Source organism: Hemicordylus capensis, chromosome 2 (assembly GCF_027244095.1).
Source record: "Hemicordylus capensis ecotype Gifberg chromosome 2, rHemCap1.1.pri, whole genome shotgun sequence".
Classification (NCBI taxonomy): Eukaryota; Metazoa; Chordata; class Lepidosauria; order Squamata; family Cordylidae; genus Hemicordylus; species Hemicordylus capensis.
The window spans coordinates 3,762,564-3,780,010 of NC_069658.1; the positions used below are offsets into that span (position 1 = coordinate 3,762,564).

The 17,447-nt window shown below is 46.1% G+C and overlaps 1 protein-coding gene across 10 annotated transcripts in view; it reads left to right on the plus strand.

The window, feature by feature from the left end:
* The window catches only part of KIF24 (kinesin family member 24), a 57,701-nt gene that overhangs the window by 36,376 nt on the left and 3,878 nt on the right, over window positions 1–17,447 (plus strand). For all 10 annotated transcript variants that reach the window (XM_053299773.1, XM_053299777.1, XM_053299774.1 and 7 more), the window contains 4 exons: window positions 1,451–1,556; window positions 2,637–2,708; window positions 3,351–3,460; window positions 8,449–10,764. In XM_053299773.1, the coding sequence (XP_053155748.1) occupies window positions 1,451–1,556; window positions 2,637–2,708; window positions 3,351–3,460; window positions 8,449–10,764 (2,604 nt within the window). The remainder of the gene's footprint in view (window positions 1–1,450; window positions 1,557–2,636; window positions 2,709–3,350; window positions 3,461–8,448; window positions 10,765–17,447) is intronic.

Genomic DNA, 17,447 nt, shown 5'->3' on the forward strand with positions numbered 1-17,447 from the left:
AGCTGGAGTGGGGTGGTTGTACATCTGGCTCCCTTGCGCTTCCAAATCCACAGAAACCAGACAGGTGCACAACGTGGGGCCCCCGTCTCTCAGTGTAGCCACCGCATTGAAGCTGTTTAGCACTGCCTTTGTTTAGCATGGCATGAAGTGGTTCTACATGGTGAGCCATTTCATGTGTGCTGGCTGAATTCCTAGCATATGTGAATTCCATATGAATTGAGGGAGACCATCTGGTCTGTCTCCACATCATGCTAAGTTATAGCCAGGAATGCTAGCGGGCAGCACAGCTTCTCTAGGTCTCTGGCCCATAATATTCTATGGGCCCCAAGCTCCTCTCCACTGGTCCATGAAACACAAAATGTCCCAATTCAGAGCAGGGCAGAGGCAACACATTGTGCACCCCCCCCCAAAAGCATGCAGGTTGACCAAGCTCCTGCAAAGGTGCTTGGCTTTATAACTGGGGTGATCAAGAGCGCCAGTGGGTTTGTTTACTAATCAGCAGCCCCACACAGCAGCTTTGATGATCAGGAAAGCAGTGCTGATGGAGCAGGTATTCAACCCTTTCTTCTTGCGCCATTTCCTCAGTTCAAATCCCCTCAAATATGTATTTGTTTTGTGGGGGGAAACAAGGCAAACAACAGGTGGTGGTGGTGGGGGTTTAAGATCAAGGAAAAATCCAATCACCTTCTTTCCCAGCACCATTTCCCTGATCTTTTGAGTAGCTGTATTTAAAAACAAAACAGAAAAAGACCTGGGTGATCCTGACCACAAATCTCCTGCTTTATGTCTAGGCTGGCCCTTATTCTGTCTGCTGGATTTGGAATCTCCTCAGAGCAAAATTCCTTAGTGACTGGGCCCATCATATAGACTTTAAAGTGAACTGCAATTCCACATTACCAAGACAGATTATTTCTAAGGACATCATTATTCAGCTCATAGAGTATATAAATATTCATAGTCATAGGAAGCACACAAAGGAGTACTTGTGATCCATGTTCTTGCCTGGGATCAGTATCCAACCCTGTGATCTTCTGTGTTAAATTTTTCAGTTGCTGCCTTGTTAAACAGTAGTACACTATCCTTTCCAGTAATCTGAAACTGATTCCTGACTCTGATACAGTGCTAGACTTCACTGTCTCTGGTTCAGTAAGCTCTTGGCATATCATTACTGTGATGCCAAGAGGAAAGAGTTGAAAAGCCACTCCATCTGCACTGCTCCCCTGTTAGAAGAGAAGAGGATGACCTGGAGCAGCACCATTGTGGTGCAGTGAGTGAGTGTGATTGCATATGGGAAACTGCCATTTGTATTTCACTTAAGTGGGCTTGAGCAAACAGCTATGTTTCAGCCTGGCCTGCTTCACAGGACTGTTGAAGCTAAAACCCAGCACTGGTCTCCTGGAAGGAAGGACAAGATGAAAATAAAATCTCTAATAATGGGTTGATTTTCCAGGATCTCATTTATTGATCTTGCTGGCAGCGAGAGAGCAGCTGATGCTAGAGACTCTGACAAGCAGACAAAAATGGAAGGTGCAGAAATCAATCAAAGTCTTCTAGCTGTAAGTTGGAAAAGTGGCTTCTTCCAAGATAATTCTGAGAGTTGTTTTTTAGCAAGTGGATTTGTTGCTGGGATGGGAGCTCTGCTGAGGGCTGCTTGTACTTAGTGCAGTAGAGCACCAGGTCTGGATGCTGTTGTAAGAGCCCTACAGCCCGTCCAGGGATTCTTGGAGGCAGAGAATCCCCACTTGCCTCCTACCTCACCTCTGAAGGCAGTGGTACCTGGAGGAGGGCCTCCAAAGATTACCTCGGAGCATATGTAGGGCCACAGAGGAGCAGGCATTCCTTAAAGTACCAGGTCCTGATCCATGTAAGGCTGGAAAGGTAAGAACCAGCACTTTGAATTTTACTTGGAAATAGACCAGTAGTTAGTGCAGTTTTCTTAGCACCAGCAGAGAATGTTCCCAGCCACTCTCAGTTCCAGTGTGGCCAGAACCTAAGGGGATATACCCGTGAGTCAAATGGGCCGTAACCCAAAATTTGGCTTTAAAAAAGCCAAATCTGGCAACAGAGCTCAGTTCAGAATACAGGTGGCAGAGGCTGCTCACTAACTGCAGTTCCTGAATAGCCTTGAAAGGTAGCCCCACATACAACTAATTAGTCAGTCCTAGAGGTTGCCAGAGTCACTGCTCTGTTGTTGTTGTTTGGGGGTGGATCCCACCTAGGGTTAATGCAGAAAGAGGAAGTTTACACTCTTTCCCTTTCACTTTAGGGGCAAGCAGCTCAAAAGAGAGGAGATGGCTTATAATGGCTAATAATATGAAATGTGTGTATGTGTGGGTGGGGGGTGGGAATAAAAAACCCAAAGCCATGCTTTGGAGAAGAAAGCAGAAGGATGTCCCATTGATGTCAAGCACCGACAACCAACACAAGAGTTGGTATCCTAATCTCTGGCCTAGTCAAAGCAATTTTGGACAGAGCCAGGGAAGAGCTCTGGCATCCTCTCAAGCTGTGAGGCCCTTTGACGCTTCAAGACACCCTCTGCTTGTGAGAAAACACACCTGTCTCATACTGCTGTGTGCTGGCATAGTTACAGCCTCTGTACAATGTGAGCTTTTCTTGCTTTTTTCCTCTCTCCCTAGCTGAAAGAGTGCATCCGTGCCCTCGATCAGGAACATTCTCACACGCCCTTCAGGCAAAGCAAACTGACTCAGGTAAAACCCAGGTGAATGCCAGGATGTGTTTCAAATATCCCTTAGACTATTTGAATGAAGCTATTTTCCAAGGTTTGTGGAGCAGAGAGGAGAGGAACAAGAAATGATGGATTCAAGTTACAGAAAATCAGATATGCCTTTCTGTTTAAACTTCTCTACCTGTCCTTGACTTCCCCTTGCCCCACCACGCAATGAATCCTGGGAGCTGTAGTTTTGAGAGGATACTGAAATTCCCCAGGACAGAGTCCCAGGCCTCACTAGCCTAGCTGGATACTGGAAATAAATTCCTGATTTGAAGCATGATTCTTGTGTTTCCAGTGATCAAGCAGCTCGGTAAGTTTCCCAAGGAAGCGGTTTTCTTGCTGGGGTGAGAACACAAGAATTTGGATTGCTTTTGTCCTGGAAATCCTGCAAGAACAAAAACTGGGCTAGATGTGTCCCCATCCAGTACAGTGTATGACAACTGAACTACTGCCGACCGTGATTACATCATATTTAAACTTCTGGACATATATCACCTTTGTTAGTTTATTTAGTTCAGCTGGTATCCCGCCTCTGCCCGAGGAGTTAACAAATTTTTAAAATTGTGTTAAAAGTCTTAAACTGTGTCTTCCTTCCACCCCCACCTCCACTCCTGTGAAGGTCCTAAAGGATTCCTTTATTGGCAACTCGAAGACATGCATGATAGCCAACGTCTCGCCCAGCCACATAGCTACGGAACACACTCTAAACACCTTGCGGTATGCTGACAGGTAAGCCTCAGAACTGAACCAGAACCGCTTCTCTGGAAGAGATTGAGCCAAGTGAGGATCAATGTGGTGTTGTGACAAACGTGGTTTCGTCATCTGCCTAGCAAGGAAGTTCATTTATGAGGCAACATGTTGCTAGTTCAAATGTCACTTGTCAAAAGCCTGAGGTTTTCTGCGGCTCAAAGAGGGTGTTTCTTCATCCTGGGATACATGGTTCAAACTCCTGCTTAGCCATAGACTAAACAGCCTTGGGTAATTCATGATCACTCAGGCTTGGTTCTCCATCTGTGGAATTCAGTGGGGCCATAGTCTAATGGCAGAGGAGATCATGCCTTGTATCCAGAAGATCCCAGGTTTGGTCCCAAGCATCTCCAGGTAGGGCTGAGAGAGACCCCTGTCTGTGACCTTGGAGAGCCACTGTCATTCAATACAAACGATACTGAGCTAGATGGACCATAAGCAGGAGTGCCAGTGGCCCACGTTCCTGGTGAGGGAAACAAGATACATGGCACAATTCATCAGTGGCATCTACATTGCAAGCCTCACTGAAATTACCAAGAGCTGTATAACAAGGAAGATTTTTGAAGAGCTGGGCTGCTGGCCAGAAATGTGACGAGTTCAAACATTTATCTGAAATTTGCAGGAATCTATCTATAGACAGTTAATTAAAATAATCAGTGGGGCACAGACTTATAGCCAACTTATCCATGATGCATGGAAAGAGGAGGTCTTGAGGTTCACAATGAGTTGTTATAAATACCACACAATGTGTGAGAAATTCTCCAGCATGTGTTTAGTTTTTCAACCATGCTGCTTGGATGGCATTATTTTGTGGGGAATGCTAGTTCATTTATTTAGATCTAGAGCCTGCTCTGCCCCAAGAACTTGGAGTGGGTATCTGTAATTGTATCTTAAAAGGCTTTCTTTTTAACATAATGTGTACTAGGTGCTGTATACAGAACCCTGGGTGAGAATTGCCCACCCCGGCTGATTAGATTATCAATGTTGCCAAGTTGTGTGGCTTGTGGAAGCTCAGCTCAGTGCCCCTGTCAGGGAGGCATAGGAACATAGGAAGCTGCCATATACTGAGTCAGACCCTTGGTCCATCTTGCTCAGAACTGTCTATACCAGGCCTGCACAACTCAAATGACCTGGCGGGCCGAAACCAACCGTGACTTGGTTCATGGGGGCCGAGGTCAATTCCTAGGGTGCCGATTATTAGAGTAACACTTAATATCAACCAATCAACTGAATTAAAGTGAAATGAATTTAAAATGAATTTAAAATGAATTTAATCAATATTTAACTTTTGATGTTCTGGCAGGCCAAGATTGATTTAAATTAATATGAAATAAGTTGAATTAAAATTCATTCTAATAATATAAATATTATACAATCTGTACAAAATACATAATAAAATGCATTGTTCTTCCTTTCTACCTCTGCCAAATCATCACACAAAACATGGAACACTTTTAAGGGGGGAAAAATGAGAACCTCTTCTCATAATTTTGGAAGAGAATGGAGAAGGGGAAAGAAAGATGGAAAGGATGCAGTAGGAGGCTTGGCCTGAGAGAGAGAGAGAGAGAGAATGGAGCAGTCTTGGAGGGAGAGAGAGAGAATAGAGCAGTCTGGGAGGGAGGGAGGGAGGGAGGGAGGGAGGGAGGGAGAGAGAATGGAGCAGTCTTGGAGGGAGAGAGAGAGAATGGAGCGGTCTTGGTGGGAGAGAGAGAGAGAGAATGGAGCAGTCTTAGTGGGGGAGAGAGAGAGAGAGAATGAAGCAGTCTTGGTGGGAGAGAGAGAATGGAGCAGTGTTGGAGGGAGGGAGAGAGAGAATGGAGCAGTCTTGGTGGGGGAGAGAGAGAGAGAGAATGGAGCAGTCTTGGTGGGGGAGAGAGAGAGAGAGAATGGAGCAGTCTTGGTGGGGGAGAGAGAGAGAATGGAGTAGTCTTGGTGGGGGAGAGAGAGAGAGAGAATTGAGTAGTCTTGGTGGGGGAGAGAGAGAGAGAATGGAGTAGTCTTGGTGGGGGAGAGAGAGAGAATGGCGCAGTCTTGGTGGGAGAGAGAGAGAATGGAGCAGTGTTGGAGGGTGGGAGAGAGAGAGAATGGAGTGGTCTTGGTGGGAGAGAGAGAGAGAGAGAGAGAGAGAGAGAGAGAATGGAGTAGTCTTAGTGGGGGGGGAGAGAGAATGGAGAAGTCTTGGTGGGAGACAGAGAGAGAATGGAGTAGTCTTGGTGGGAGAGAGAGAGAGAATGGCACAGTCTTGGTGGGAGAGAGAGAGAATGGAGCAGTGTTGGAGGGAGCGAGAGAGAGAGAATGGAGCGGTCTTGGTGGGAGAGAGAGAGAAAGGAGCAGTCTTAGTGGGGGGGGAGAGAGAATGGAATAGTCTTGGTGGGAGAGAGAGAGAGAGAGAGAGAATGGCGCAGTCTTGGTGGGACTGGAATGGAGCAGTGTTGGAGGGAGGGGGAGAGAGAGAGAGAGAGAGAGAGAGAGAATGGAGCAGTCTTGGTGGGAGAGAGAGAGAATGGAGCAGTCTTGGTGGGAGGGAGAGAGAGAGAGAATGGAGCAGTCTTGGTGGGAGAGAGAGAGAATGGAGCAGTGTTGGAGGGAGAGAGAGAGAGAGAGAGAATGGAGCGGTCTTGGTGGGAGAGAGAGAGAATGGAGCAGTCTTAGTGGGGGAGAGAGAGAGAGAGAGAGAATGGAGCAGTCTTGGTGGGGGGGGGAGAGAGAGAGAGAATGGCGCAGTCTTGGTGGGGGAGAGAGAGAGAGAGACACTTAAGAGACTTAACTGCACAGGCGCGCCTCGCAGTTGGGAAGCAACACCGGGCCAAATGGCAGACCCGAGTGTCGCTCTGGTTTCTGCCGCTGTGCGCCACTGCTGCCATGGGGGAGGGTAAGGAAGAACACCTGCACCCCTGTAGCCATCTCCTCGGCCGTGCAACGGCTGAAATTTTTTTTGAGGTGTTTTTTAAGCAGCAGGGGGAGGAAGAGGAAATAGCCTCGGGGGCCAGGAAAAAAGGCCTCGCGGGCCGCATCCGGCCCCCGGGCCGCATGTTGTGCAGGCCTGGTCTATACAGACTGGCAGTGGCTCCTCCAAGGTTGTAGGCAGGAGTCTCTCTCAACCCTATCTTGGAGATGCTACCAGGGAGGGAACTTGCAACCTTCTGCATGCAAGCAGGCGGGTGCTCTTCCCGGAGTGGCCCCATCCCCTAAGGGGAATATCTTACAGTGCTTACATGTAGTCTCCCATTCAAATGGAAACCAGGGTGGACCCTGCTTAGCAAAGACCACAAGACCAGCTCTCCTCCTGGAGACACTCAGGCACCCTAAAGCTACTCCTGCCAGCTGCACCTTTTGTGGTGTGTGTTAGCGGATTTCCATTGACCACTTTGTATTGACAACTATTGGCACCTGGTGATCACTATGGTAGGCTAACCTTGGGCAATTACCATCTAGCAGAATCTGTGGAGGCCTTTATTTGAAGGTGGCTAGTGAGAATAGATGAGATGTGTCACTGAAACACCACGACCCTCCCCTTAATTGCTCCCACATTCCCTGTGCTTGCTTTAGGGGAAAGGCCTGCAACAGTCCAGGAAGGCTCCTCTGGAGCAAGAGCCATCCATTCCCCACCTCCCTCACTGCTGCAAGTGAAACATGTGCATGCAGGATATTTTTGGCCAGCTTACATTTTAAATGACTTTGTGAGTGATAATGAAACTGATCCTGGCTGACACAGTGGGCAGCCCTCTGTTGACGCCAGGGACACAACTTCAGAGGCAGCCTTGATGGAGTAATGATGAGGCTGCTGCAAGGTGATTTGAAACCACTTCCCGGAAGCAGCTCAGCACTCCTTCCATTGGAATCAGGGGACCCTGAGTGATCCTTGGGGACATTTTTCAGGCAATGAAAAAGGCTTTTGCAGGGAGGGAAGAGAAGGAAACTAACTGCTTCTCTGTCTCACTCCCTGCACACTGGGCTGTGTAGGAAGACTTCAGCACAGCTCGTATCTTGGCTCCCAGCGAGAGTGGAGCTCTTGCTTTGCCCTCATCACACTGGAGGATACAAATTGGCAAATCTTACTTCTTACCTGGAGACGTCATGGGATCACTGTCTACTGTAATCAGTGTTCCCTCTAGCAGGGATTCCCAGATGTTGTTGAGTACAACTCCCAGAATCCCCAGCTGCAATGTCTTTTGCTTGGGGATTATGGGAGTTGTAGTCAACAATTTCTAGGAATCTGTTAGAGGGAACACTGACTGTAACTAATTATACTTGATAATGTGTAATTGCTTAATACTGTAAATATGGTCAGTTTTGGATTGCAAACACATGAGTTATAAAAGGTTGATGCTTATGCTTTGAATGGCTGCCATCTTGTTTCAAGATGGCAAATCTCTATAAAAATACTCCCATCAGGATCCCATCCCATGTATCCGACTCTGAACACAAAAGCCGTTAGGGATGGATACACACACAGTGATGGTGATCTCATTAGCCTTCTTTCCTTTGGAAAATAGGTTTTTTAAAAAATCGACAAAGAACTACAGATCACTACAATGAAAAGCCAATCAACAAACAAGAAATCATTACTAAGCATCAGGTAAAACCAGCAGCTTGCTGGGAAAGGAGAGTTTCCAGTTGCTGGCAGAGGAGCCCAAAGGAACCTCCAGGGTCAGGGAGCTGTTCAATCTGGGAACAGCCGCCAGAGAAAAGGCCCTGACCGGATGACCTGAGCAATGAGCAGGTTCACCTAGGGAGAGGTGGTCCTCTAGGGATGGTGATCCTCTCTGTCAGTCCCACATCTGCAGAGACGTATGACAGAGAGAGTAATACCCTCCTCCCTTACAAAGAATTACACTGGCACCTTAAGTGAAGTGCTTTGAGTACTCCAATGGTCTATAGAAATGTTAGGCAGCAGGATTATGGAAAGTAGATGTCTTCGGGTGAACAGAAAGCCTTTCTTTGCCTCATGCCTGGCTTTTCATTCCCAGGGTGAAAGAGTTGAAGAAGGGGATGAAATGCTGCACGCCTGTTGCTTCCAGGCGGCGGACGACAGGACGTCTGTCTCCAAAACGCATCCAGAGTTCTCTTTGTGTGCAAGCTGGAGAAAAGAGCTCCCCCAAGAAAGTCAGGCTAGGGCTGCAGCATTCCCCAGCACCTGCAGCTTCTGTACGGATGAAGGCTTCTCCTTTGCTGTTCCACCTAGGGCACCCCCCTTCCTTTTCTACACCCAAGGGACAGGTCCGCAAAGGGCATCCTGGCACTCCAGGACTCGGCCGTGCCAGCCCACCTAAAGGCTCTCTGAGAGCAGGCCCACCGGCCAAGAAGATGACCGAGGACCCAACGCTGCCCTCTGAGAAGAGCCACGTCGGGAAGGACTGTGTGGCCAGGAAAGAAGGAGGCCAAGGAGACAGGCAGCGGGTCAAGGGCCTGAAGGTGCAGCCTGTGCAGAAGCAGCTCCTTTCCAGAACTGACTTTTGCCTTGGGGACACGGATCATCCTTCAGCCCGCATTAAGGAGGGTGGCAGAGCATTGGGTGAGCAGTGCGCTGTGGCGCAGACCAGTCTTCCACCACACCAGAAAGATAGGGAGCAGCACCTTCGTCTTTACCACCAGCAGTTCCAGCAGCCTCCTATTCTGCAGCAGAAGCTGAATTACCAACCTCTGGAGCAGTTCTTGTCCCAGTACAAGCCTCAGGAGATCCAGGTAAAGCCAGATCCCCTTGGCCAGCCTCCCTTCCTTGTGTCCCCACAGTGCCGAGATGAGACTATGCAGCTAGAGGACCTGGATGACAGCGACTTTAGTGAGGATTCCTTCTCTCCTGGGCCCAGTCAGAGGAAGCCTGAGGGAGACGCTACCGGGGATTGCGTCCAGGGCTCGTTTTTTCTCCATCAGAGAGAGTGTGGGGCCAAAGGCCAGGGTGGACAGGAGCTGTTTTTCAAACAAGATGAGCTTGAGAATAAAGGTGGAACCTCACCAAGGATGGAGAAAGCTGCTAGCTGCGAGGAGAGCAGGAAGAGTCAATCTGACTGGAGCACAGTGGCAACTGCAATGCTAGATTGCTCTCCAAGGAATGACATGCCAGAGAAGCCTTATTGCTCGCAAGATGACAATGCTGTGTATAACAGGATAAGTACCAAAGATGTCCTTGCCAGGCAAACGCAACTCCCATTTGCAGATCTCTGTCTGGGATGCCCTGAAGAGTGCTTCTCCTTGCCAGAAAAGACACTACCAAGTCCACTCTCTGCCCACATGTTGGCATCCACAAGGTGTACTGGTGATGCCCAGAAGGAAGAGTCAGTTAAAGGCAGATGTGCTTCAGTTTCAGGAAATTCAGAAAAAATGTGTGCCGAGACAGGAATGGACTCCTGTGAAGCTCTGGATTTTTCATGGGACTTGCCTTCTGGCATGATGACTCCCTTGACCATGTCACTTCTTGACACTGAGACGACAGACATTCCAGAGGAAGACCCTTCCCACAAGCTGCAAGGAAAGGCTCTTCAGGTGGAGGAAATGGTGGAAAAGAAGCCCTTTAGGCCCAGAAAACAATTGGATGAGGACTACAGCCAGTTTCTTGGAAACAGCATGAATGAAATAGATCACTACAAAAGTGAAGCTGTCCAGGTGCTCTCTCCACAAGCCAAGACCAAGTGCCTTCCACAGTCCTGTTACAGCCCAAAGGTTCATTTCTCCATGGGAGATGTATCACCCTTGAGTGAGGTAGGTGGTTGTATTTGCGGATTTTCTGCTGGAGATGCTGGCCTGCTAGATATTTTCTCTCCATGCACAGAAAGTGAAGGAACTTTGGTTCTTAGTAATCTGCAGTTCAGTGGATATGTGGCTAGTCCACACTATGATGCTGACACTGAAACTACCATGATTGCCTCATTGAACTGCTCAGGACAATTCAGTCTGGATGAAAAAGAGAGCTCCAAGCCCATGATGCAGCTCAACCCTATTGAAATGCTAGAAAAGGCTTCCATTTCAAGTGCATTGTTCATCTCTGATAGTGCAGGAAAAATGCAATCCTCCAAAGAAAGCATGCCACTGCAGTCCAGCTTGGAATTCGGGAAACTGGAGCATGATCATGCACAAGAAGCATCCAAGTTGACATTCAGCAGTGAGGAAATGGCACTCCTTAAGAACAAACTTATTCAGAGAGTGTTCACACAGGATCCTTTTGATGCTGCAGAGCAGGATGCACCAGTTGCTGTTAGGGGGACAAACCCCAGGTCTCCCAAAGACTCACTGAATGTTGGTGGTCAACTGGATACATCAAAAATGCAAAATGAGGAAGCAATGGGAAGGTGAGCTTTCTGGCTTCTTACTCCATTCCTACTTTACTGGAGACAAAGGTGGCCATTGCCGTAGTTGGCAGCAGGTAGGAAACATCTGGATAACTTGCCAGGTCCAAGAGGCCACACCTAATCCCTTCCCGATATCCCACTTCATGGTATCTACTCCTGTGTTTCTAGAGCTGATGCAACAAGATGGTTAAGAGATTGAGCTGTGAACCAAGAAGCTCTCGGTTCAAATATTGCCTCTGGCATAAGAACAGTCCTGCTAGATCAGGCCCAAGGCCCATCTAGTCCAGCATCCTGTTTCACGCAGTGGCCCACCAGATGGCGCTAGAAGGCACAGGCAGGAGTTGAGGGCATGCCCTCTCTCCTGCTGTTACTCCCCTGCAACTGGTACTCAGAGGCATCCTGCCTCTGAGGCTGGAGGTGGCCTATAGCCCTCCGACTAGTAGCCGTTGATAGATCTCTCCTCCATGAAATTATCCAAACCCCTTTTAAAACCATCCAGGTTGTTGGCTGTCATCACATCTTGTGGCAGAGAATTCCACAAGTTGATTATGCGTTGTGTGAAAAAATATTTCCGTTTGTTGGTCCTAAATTTCCTGGCAATCAATTTCATGGGAAGACCCCTGATTCTAGTGTTATGTGAGAGGGAGAAGAATTTCTCTATCCACTTTCTCCACACCATGCATGATTTTATAGACCTATCATGTCTCCCCACAGTTGTCTTTTTTCTAAACTCAATAGCCCCAGGTTTTGGAGCCTTGCCTCATAAGAAAGGTGCTCTAGGCCGCTGATCATCTTGGTTGCCCTCTTCTGCACCTTTTCCAGTTCTACAATGTCATTCTTTAGATGTGGTGACCAGAATTGTACACAGTATTCCAGTTGTGGCCGCACCATAGTTTTGTATAAGGGCATTATAATATTAGCAGTTTTATTTTCAATCCCCTTCCTAATGATCCCTAGCATGGAATTTGCCTTTTTCACAGCTGCCACACATTGTGTCGACACTTTCAACAAGCTGTCCACCACAACCCCAAGATCCCTCTCCTGGTCAGTAACCGACAGCTCAGATCCCATCAGTGTATACTTGAAGTTGGGGTTTTTCGTCCCAATGTTCATCAATTTACACTTCACAACACTGAAGCTCATTTGCCATTTTGTCGCCCACTCCCCCAGTTTGGAGAGATCCTTTTGGAGCTCCTCACAATCCTTTTTGGATTTCACTACCTGAAAGAGTTTGGTAAAATCTGCAGATTTGGCTACCTAGCTACTTACCACTCCTTCTGGATAATGATCAAGAGCCAGCATGGTGTAGTGGTTAGAGTGCTGGACTAGGACTGGGGAGACAGGGGCATAACTAGGGAAAATGGCGCCCAAGGCAAGCACTGAAATTGCGCCCCCCCCCCGTCCCAACATCTGACACGCATCTTTCAGAAAACTTGTCTTTTCAATGAATGTCTGGAATAAACAAATGAGGTAATAAAAAAATTCTTAACTTTATAACAATATTGTAAAGAATGATTAATTCTTTAATCTGAATCCTTGTGATTGTGAGAATTACCCTCATCCTCCAAGTATTGTTAGGGCTTCAATTGTTTAAGTAGATTAATTATGAGAGCTAATTTTAACTAATGATGGCAGATTTTTATCAGTGGATTTGTGAGTAAAGGGGACTCTTTATGCTAGTACCTAGGTTGACATTATGGAGAATTGTAACTTTATTTAAAATCAGTTTAGTGATGCATTAGTTAAAATGCCAATGATTGATCAACTTAAAAATCTAGTTAGCAGCCCTACATTTCCCCCCATTCTAATAATTAAGTACAGAACTGTAGTGCTTATACATGGCATTCTTAGATCAAATTCTTTGCTATGCACTCATATATACTCAGTAAGATGGACTATATAAGTTGTAACTACCATCTGTGGCTTTGAGTGTCTTTGTTTTGTCTGAGAAAAGCCTCTGTTATTAAGACATGGTAGAAACTGAGTTCTTGAACAAGTGTTCTTGTAACATACATTCCAAAGGGAGCCTGTACATTATGCTGCTGTACTTTTAAAACCTAAGCAACAGATATAAATTCAGTAGGAAAAACCTCTCATTATTGCATTTTTATTTGCTGATTTTCTTCTTTTCATAAGGCATTTCAAAGCAGAAGGTGTCTGCCAGTAAAACAAAAACAAATTATTCTATAATGTTTTGTTAAATTTGAGGTGGAAGGCATTATTTCAAAGCACTGCAGTAAAAGAGTCATGCTTACTTTGAGTTTTTACATCAGTTCCTAAGTAATTCCACAACCCTTGTCTACACATGCTGGATTCTATCAAGTGCAATGAAGAACTATACTAAATAACCTTTAAGAAGAAACTGATGTCTGCAGCAGACTGTATCCTTGTTATCTTTGGCCCCTTCCACAGGGGTCTTTAGCACAGCTGAATTCTTACAGCAGTTTTTTGTTTGTTTTTTAAAGCACCACACATGTTAAAGACAGGCACTTTCCAAGTTTGAAATCCCACAAACCTTATAATCAGATTGCTTGACAAATATGCAGATAAAGATAGAGCTCTGTACAGAGAATTAAACAGCATGCAAGTGAATATTTCCATTTTATTCCTTGCCTCCCTCCACCCCCGTACCCTTCAGTTTTGTCAGCTTACAAGGTACTAAACCAACATTGTCTTTTTAAGGGATGTTTTGTCCACTTACTTTTGTCCCATTTATATCTGTTTTTTAAATGCTCAGGTCCATTGCCAAGTTCAAGTTTGTATTCTTCCAACTCCCTAGATCAGGGACAAAACTAGACTAGGGCCTTGCAGAGGCCATTTAAGCATGTGCGGTGGCCATTTTTTAAATGCACATGCTCAGATGGCCCCTGCGAGGTTCTAGGACTTGCCAGGCCTCGCAGAGGCCTTCTGAGCATGTGCAGCGACCTCCAAAATGGCGGCCACACTGATCTTTGTAGGCCTGAACAGGCCTGAAAATCAGACCGGAATGGGCTGCAGCGGTGATGTAAGAGGCCGGCGGAGGGAGGGGGAACCCTTGCAGACCACCACCCCCCTGCAGCCTTTAGGAAGCCCCCCGAAGGGGCTACAGGTTACAATTTTTTTTTTTAAAAAAAATTTAATCGTAAATTGGAGAGGGGGTGGGGAGCAGCATGGCACTGGTGCCCTCCAGGGGTGGATAGGGCACGTGCCCTGGCTGCCCTACCCTAATTTCACCTATGCGGGGAGACCCGAGTTCAAATCCCCATTCAGCCATGATACTAGCTGGGTGACTCTGGGCCAGTCACTTCTCTCTCAGCCTAACCTACTTCACAGGGTTTTTGTGAGGAGAAACTTAAGTATGTAGTACACCACTCTGGGCTCCTTGGAGGAAGAGCGAGATATAAATGTAAAAAATAAAATAAAAATAATAAATAAATTGAATGTACAGATCCCTGGGGGACCCCATTTCTTACTTACTTCCATTGTGAAAAATCTTCATTTATCCCTACCCTCTGTTTCCTGTCCTTCAACCACTTAACAATCCACACATGTACTTGTCCCCTTATCCCATGACTGCTAAGTTTCCTCAGGAGTCTTTGATGAGGAACTTTATCAAAAGCTTTTTGGAAGTCCAGGTATACTATGTCAACTGGATCACCTTGATCCACACACTTGGTAACACTCTCAAAGAATTCCAAAAGGTTTGTGAGGCAAGATTTCCCTTTGCAGAAGCCATGCTGGTTCTCTCCCAGCAGGGCCTGTTCTTCTATGTGCTTTACAATATTATCCTAGAGGATGCTTTCCATCAGTTTGCCTGGAACAGACGTTAAGCTAACCAGCCTGTAATTTCCCAGATCGCCCCTGGATCCCTTTTTGAAAACCAGTGTTACATTTGCTACTTTCCAGTCCTCCAGTACAGAGCCTGATTGCAGGGATAAATTATATATTTTAGCAAGGAGGCCAGCAATTACACATTTGAGTTCTTTGAGGACTCTTGGATGGATGCCATCCAGCCCTGGTGATTTGCTAGTTTTCAGTTTTTCCAGACAGTTTAGAACATTATCTCTTGTCACTTCTATCTGACTCAGTTCTTTAGCCTCCATCCCGAAAAAGCCTGGTTCAGGAACAGGTATATGCTCAGTATCCTCTGCCATGAAGATGGATGCAAAGAACTCATTTAGCTGCTCTGCAATCTTCATATCTTCCTTAATAATCCCTTTCACTCCCTCATTATCTAACGGTCTAACTGCCTCCCTGGCAGGTTCCCTGCATCTGATGTATTTAAAGAAGTTTTAGTTATTGCCCTTGATGGTTTTAGCTAAATGTTCCTCAAACTCTCTTTTGCCTCCCTTATTGTCACCTTGCATTCCATTTGCCAGAGTTTGTGTTCCTTTCTGTTCTCTTCATTTGGGCAGGCCTTCCAATTTCAGAAGGATGTCGTCTTCCCTTTTATGGCTTCCTTGACAGTACCTGTTAGCCATGCCGGCATCCTCCTGGACTCAGTGGTACCTTTTCTCCTTTTGGGTATACAGTCTAACTGGGCTTCTAGTATTGTGGTTTTGAGTAAATTCCATGCATTCTGGAGCCAAGTGATTCTCCTGATTTTCCCTTTCAGTTTTCTTTTCACCATACTCATTTTGGAGAAGTTTCCTCTTCTGAAATTCAAAGTGTCTGTGTTAGACTTCCTTGGTGATTCTCTCCCCACATGTATGCTGAATTTGATCGCACTATGGTCACTGTTCCCTAAACGGTCGGTGATACTGACATCACACACCAGGTCCTGGGTGCCACTCAGGATTAAGTCAAAGGTTGCCTTCTCTCTGGTTGGTTCCAAGACCAACTGTTCTAGGGCATAGTCATTTAGCGTATCTAGAAATTTGACCTCTTTGTCATTACCTGACAGTGAATTTACCCAGTGTATGTGTGGCTAATTGAAGTCACCCATTTATTATTATTGTTATTTCTTGTTTACACAGTCAGACAGGTGTTATTGACTGGTTTGTTTTATCCAGACATCGAGTCCTTCCCAAGGACCTGGGATGCCAGAATTTTATTGTCAGTTATAGATACTGTCGCAGAATATAGGCTGTTCCCAGTAAAGCTGCTTTTTGTAATTGGCTGGTGGTGATTTCTGTGGCCCTATGGTGTTGAGGTGTTCTTCAAGATCATTTGGAACTGCACCCAGGGCGCCAATGACCACTGGGATGATTTTGGTCTTTTTCTGCCACAGCCTTTCCATTTCAATTTGTAGATCTTTGTATTTTGTGATTTTTTCTATTTCTTTTTCTTCTATTCTGCTATCCCCTGGTATTGCTATGTTGATTATTTTGACTTGTTTTTCTTTCTTCTCGACTACAGTTATATCTGGTGTATTGTGTGGCAGATGTTTGTCTGTTTGTAGTCAGAAGTCCCATAATATTTTTACATCTTCATTTTCTACCACTTTTTCAATTTGATGGTCCCACCAATTTTGGGCTACAGGTAGCTTGTATTTTTTGCAGATGTTCCAGTGTATCATCCCTGCTACCTTGTCATGCCTTTGTTTGTATTCAGTCTGTGCGATCTTTTTACAACAGCTGATTAGGTGGTCCACTGTTTCATCTGCTTCTTGACAAAGGCGGCACTTGCTGTTTGTTGTTGACTTTTCGACTTTTGCTCTTATTGCATTTGTTCTTAGTGCCTGTTCTTGTGCAGCCAGTATTAAACCCTCTGTTTCTTTCTTCAAGTTGCCATTCTTAAGCCATTGCCAGGTCTTGGTGATGTCTGATTTTCCACTTATATTGTGCAAATATTGACCATGCAGGGGCTTATTTCTCAATTTTTCTGCTCAGTTCTTGACTTGTTCTTTCTTGTAGGCCTGCTTTGTTTCATTGGTGTTGAATAGTTTCACATTATTAATTATTATTATTACTACTACTACTACTGCTACTACTACATTTATATCCCGTTCTTCCTCTAAGGAGCCCAGAGTGGCGTACTACATACTTGAGTTTCTCCTCACAACAACCCTGTGAAGTAGGTTAGGCTGAGAGAGAAGTGACTGGCCCAGAGTCACCCAGCTAGTATCATGGCTGAATGGGGATTTGAACTCTGTTCTCCCTGGTCCTAGTCCAGCACTCTAACCACTATACCACGCTGGCTCTCCTTGAAGCCTCTCTGATTTCCTCCTGCAACTCCCAGTCACTGTCCGCGTTTTGATCCGGAGGGCGATAGCATGTCCCCAGTAGCACATTTCCTTTCCGGCCTTGTATAGTCACCCACATGGTTTCTGTGGAGGACTCCGGTCCACCTAGGTTTTCTAGCTTGTTAGATTCTATCCCTTCTTTAGCATACAGTGCTACACCACCTCCATGGCGCCCCTCCCTGTCCTCCCTATAGAATTTATATCCAGGGATAACAGTGTCCCACCGGTTCTCACTGTTCCACCATGTTTCTGTTATGCCCACTATATCTATTTCTGCGTTAGCAACCAAGCACTCCAGCTCATCCATCTTGGCTCGGAGGCTTCTGGCATTAGCATATAAGCACCTATACACTGAATCTCTCACCTGGTTTATGCTATCTTTCTTTTGACTCTTTGACCAGCTGGCACAGCCTTCTGTCTGCTCTTTATGTGGTTCTGCTCTGTTCCCTTCTGTTTTATCTGAATTGTTTGCACCCTCACACTTTAAAGGATGGCATTTGCTGAACCAGATACTGCCCAG